Genomic DNA, 5,000 nt, shown 5'->3' with positions numbered 1-5,000 from the left:
CTGTGGTGTTAGCGCCTCACCTTTGCCCAGGTAGCGGCTCTTGTCTCCATCGCGAAGCTCCAGAGCTTCATGGACTCCAGTGGAGGCACCGCTGGGAACCGCTGCCCTGAAGAGACCTGAACGACAGACAGACAGACAGACAGACAGACAGACAGACAGACAGACAGACAATCAGGCTAACACACAGGTCACCTTCACCTCTTAAAAGATATAATAAAGTTTGTGGGTGCTCACCCTTTGCTGTCCACAGGTCCACCTCCACTGTGGGGTTTCCTCTGGAGTCCAGAATCTCCCGAGCATGAATCTTTGTGATCGACATCCTGACTGATGGAGGGAAGGGAGACAGACAGGTGGAGAGACAGACAGGTGGAGAGACAGACAGAGAAAAGGTGAGTTATTTGAAATGTTCTCTATCTTCCTCAGTTTGGCTGCAAAGATCCACCATGAAACCCCTTTACTTCCATCATGTGACGTATCAGCTGTTGACAAGACATTGTTTGATGACTTTGTGAAGTGTGGGATCATGGGAGTTGTTGTCTTTATTGTTAAACAACCACCATAGCTGATGAAAATCTATCTGACACAACTCAAACAGAAACTGTTCAAGTTTTATTCACGTTACGTTTCGTCACATTCACCAGCTTCCTTCATCACAGTTAGAACAACGACCTGCTGACAGGAAACAGGAAACAACCTTTACCTCAAATCAATTTAAACAACTGTCTGGTTTCAACATTAAAACTCAACAAAGTATAGAACATAAGTCTGAGGTTGTTAGAAAGTTTAGTACAATAATGTTACATATTTCTTAAGTATAAAATACAACAATGCTTTGCAGTTCACCTTTATTGATCGTTGTATATTTGGGTCCAGCCCACCTCGAATCCTCTTCTTAAATAAATACCGTGGTCTAAAAATACTCTGTTACAAATAAGTAAGTCCTGATTTAAAAATATTACTTCAGTAAAAGTATAAGAATATCCTCAGAATGAACTTACAGTATCAAAAGTTAAAGTACTCCTGTCACAATGTTATATTAATATAACTAACAAAAATGTTAATGTTGCATCAGGATTCATCAACGAGGAGCCACTTGAATATACTTTGTATATTAGTAATATAAAGTAGTACCACCGATTCTTTTTGCACCACCAAGTATTGTTTATGTAATACAGTAGCAGTTAAAGTAATATACTACTACATTATATTATAAAAGTTTTCACTATATTTGTCAAATAAATTTACACTGTAGAAATGAAAAGAAAAACAGTTAAACTCAAAATTTCAAGGCAGATTAGATAGAAGTAAAAGATTAAAAAAAAATAATAACTTGAATCTTTGAGTTTTAGAAACTTTGTTTTTTAGAAAAAAATGTGCTAAAAATGATTAAGTAAAAGTGAAAGTGAATAATAAGATTTTATCCCAGACAAACTTTTTTTAACTTATGAGTTTGAAGTTATCTCAAAACTCAAACATCTATTGCAGTAAGTTGCCTTAAAATTCTTACATTTAATTTGATTTTTTTTTACAGTGTAGTGTGTTAAAAGTACAGTATCTTCCTCTGAGACGTAGTAGAAATAGAAAGTAAAGTACACTTATATCCAATTTGTATTTGAGCATTTGAGTAAATATACTTAGTTACATTCCACCACTGTCCAAGGATTGTTAGAAGAGAAATGGAATGTGTCCTCAAGGATAACTGAGCTGATATGAAAGAAGCAGAATTAATAACAAAACTACTGTTGGATGTGAACAATAATCAATCATAATCAAAATATTAATCTGTATTTTTCTGATTCAGATTTAAATCATCGTCAACATTCAGACTCAACCAGTGACCTTGAAAAACCAACAAACAACCAATCAGGAATCAACGTAGTCCTAAAACTACTAAACTCACTGTGTGTGTTAAGGGTGTGTGTGTGTGTGTGTGTGTGTGTGTGTGTGTGTGTGTGTGTGTGTGTGTGTGTGTGTGAGAGAGAGAGAGAGAGAGAGAGAGAGACCTGCTGCAGAGATCCTGTGTAACGCCATGATGCCTCCATGATGACAGGCAGCAGGACTGTCCCCTATCAGACCACACCCACCCCCTCCCACTCAGCCAATCACAGAGTCTCACTTATGATGGGAGGTTACTGGGACCAATCAGAGAGAGGGAGAGACCATTCTGGTGACAGAGGGGGGTGATCCCTTATCATCCTCTGAGGAGAGTTATTAATACAGAACGTCTGGAGTGTTAAACCCTTTAACCTTTTCCCTGACCTTTCTACACAGGTCATGACTTCCTCCCTGCTGTGATAGAGTTACACACACACACACACACACACACACACACACTTATTAATGTTCTTGACATTTGAAGAGGTATTTGTGACTGAGAACATGATATCAGCCACTTCAGCCTCTCTGATAACTGAAGGTCTGAGCTGCATCACCAACATGTGAACAGAGTGAAGTTTTTAATGTCTTCTGATGGACGGACACATGCTGTCATATCTGAAAGTCCTCACAACAATCACAACTGTTCTGGACAAAAGTCTACATACCAACTACCAAAACTCAAAACTATTAATACTCTGAAATATTAACTACAAACTAAACTTATTTATAATTTTCCAAAGAGAATGTGGAAATAAATAACAACAAGGCATTAAATGATTTTCTTATATAACATATTCTTATATATTTTCTTATATAATATATTCTTTTAAAAAAGTCAGATAAACATTTATTTTCTGTAGGATATTTGTCTTTAACCTCCATCCAACCATTCCACATATTTGTTCCCCTAAGTGTGAACTGCCTAATTACAACAACAACAACAACAACAACAACAACAACAACGACAACAATAATAATAATAATAATAATAATAATAATAATAATGTTATAGTAGCATAGTAGCAATATTAGCATAAATAAAAACAATTGTAAAGAGTCAAACTCACAGCATTAATAGATGCAGTATTATTATCATTAGCTTCAGCAGCATTCAGCACGTCATACCCACATAGCAGTATTAGCATATTAGCATCACTGGTAGAAGCAATATTAGCTGCTGAAGTACAAGCAATATTCAAATTTGAAGTAATGGTAGTAGTATTAACAATAGTCCCATCACTAGCAGCAGTATTAGCAAATTAGCAGTAGTCGTGGGCAGGAGAAGTACTACTAGAGATAGTAGCAGTATGAGCAAAATTCATAGTGATGCTATAGTCATTAGCAGCATTAGCACATTACCAGTAGAAGTAGCAGCTTTGGTAACAATGGTTGAAGCTGTATTAGCAATAACTGTAGTAGTATCTATGTATTACTAAAATTTATAATAGTACAGGAGTTGTAGCAGTATTATTATGGATAGTTTTAGCAATAATATAAGTGTTATTGGAAGAACTACAGTTCTTAAATTATTTAACTATAGCAGTGGAAGAAACTGTTCAACTTTGACATTCAGCATTTCAGAAGTAAAGAAGACTGATTTCTGACTGGACTTCGGCTAACAGTACCGCTTCACTGCTACTGCTGCTAACACTGTTAGCACGCTGTAAAAAGTTCAGTCTGCAGTACGTAGTTTATGTCTGAATCTGTGTTATGTAACCGTGCGCATATTACTGACGTTGTGGGGACATAGGTATGTTTACATTGTGGGGACTTGCTGTTCCTGTGGGGACATGATGTCCCCATCAGGTCAGTCATTATACTGTATGTTAAATTTAAGTCAATGTAGTAACCCTGTGTGTGTGTGTGTGTGTGTGTGTGTGTGTGTGTGTGTGTCAGTGATAGGTCAGACATGCCAGCAGAACAACAGCTGAGTGGTTACAGAACACTTGAAACCACTTCTGGCCTTTACAAAGACTTTACTGTACACACACACACACACACACACACACACACACACACACACACACACACACACAAAATGAACTAAATTCACAAAATACTATTCAGAGTTAAGACTGAACAGCTGGACAACCATTTTTTCTTCAGTCTACTCTATGCTAACATTATTGCTGTTGCTAAAACTACTGTTAGCACATCTACTTTTTCTAATGCTACTGCTAACAGCTATGCTACTATCAATGCTACTGAAATGACTGCTAACAACACTGTTGCTGTTTCTTATGCTAAAAGTACAGATTACACAATTGCTGCTGCAGCTAACTAACTAACTGACTAACTAACTAACTGACTGACTGACTGACTGATGCTACCATAACTGATTAAACTACTTGTAATTACACCTGCTACTCTGAATAATACAGCTAATATTTGTCCCATTACTCTAATTTAAAAACGTGGTACAGATGTCAGTTTATGACTGGAACAGATTGATGCAACATCAAGATGTTTTATTGTGAAATTCAGTTCATCTCAGATTTATCAGTTTAGGAAAGTTACACATTTCAGATCAAGCATTCAGTCTGTCTGTCTGTCTGTCTGTCTGTCTGTCTGTCTCACTGTCTGTCTGTCTGTCTGTCTGTCTGTCTGTCTCACTGTCTGTCTGTCTGTCTGTCTGTCTGTCTCACTGTGTCTGTCTGTCTGTCTGTCTTTCTGGACTTTGTCCTGCTGCCTGCTGTTTACCAGATTTCACTGGTTCAGCTCTGCTCTTCAGCACTTTGACCTTCATGCAGGTGAAAGTCGAAGCCCTGAAGGTTTTTGTTTTTCACTGAAGAAAAAAAAAAAATCAAACACACCAAAAAAAAAAAAAAAAAGCATCTGATTTAAGATCTGACGAGTTGAACTGAAACCTCCTACAAACTAAACCAGACTTTCAAAATAAAAGAAATGAATGAGTGATTAGAGCAGAGTGAGAAAAAAGCAGGAAGCAGTTTCTCAGTTAAAAAAAAAAGTTAGTCCAGAGACTAACCAACCAGAGTGGAGGACTGACCTGAGTGCTGCTGTCAGAGAGGTGAGGGGCTGTCGTCTTTGGCCGTCTGTCCGTCTGTCTGACCGTCCGACTGACGTGGAAAGTGTCCGTCTGTCAGGCTGCAGGGTTTTTATAG

At 37.6% G+C, this 5,000-nt stretch overlaps 1 protein-coding gene across 1 annotated transcript in view; it reads right to left on the bottom strand.

Annotated features, from left to right (window-relative positions):
• The window catches only part of eno3 (enolase 3, (beta, muscle)), a 10,415-nt gene that overhangs the window by 5,374 nt on the left and 41 nt on the right, over positions 1–5,000 (bottom strand). Inside the window, exons 1-3 of the mRNA XM_084713203.1 lie at positions 4,886–5,000; positions 235–324; positions 21–116 (exon numbers count right to left, since the gene is read on the bottom strand). The exon at positions 4,886–5,000 is cut by the window's right edge and continues 41 nt beyond it. Coding sequence (XP_084569329.1) covers positions 21–116; positions 235–319 — 181 coding nt within the window. The 5' untranslated portion in view covers positions 320–324; positions 4,886–5,000. The remainder of the gene's footprint in view (positions 1–20; positions 117–234; positions 325–4,885) is intronic.

Source organism: Lutjanus erythropterus, chromosome 23 (assembly GCF_056507025.1).
Source record: "Lutjanus erythropterus isolate fLutEry1 chromosome 23, fLutEry1.hap2, whole genome shotgun sequence".
NCBI lineage: Eukaryota > Metazoa > Chordata > Actinopteri > Lutjaniformes > Lutjanidae > Lutjanus > Lutjanus erythropterus.
The sequence above is the reverse complement of the archived record's forward strand: the minus strand, read 5'-3'. Positions and strand labels throughout refer to the sequence as shown.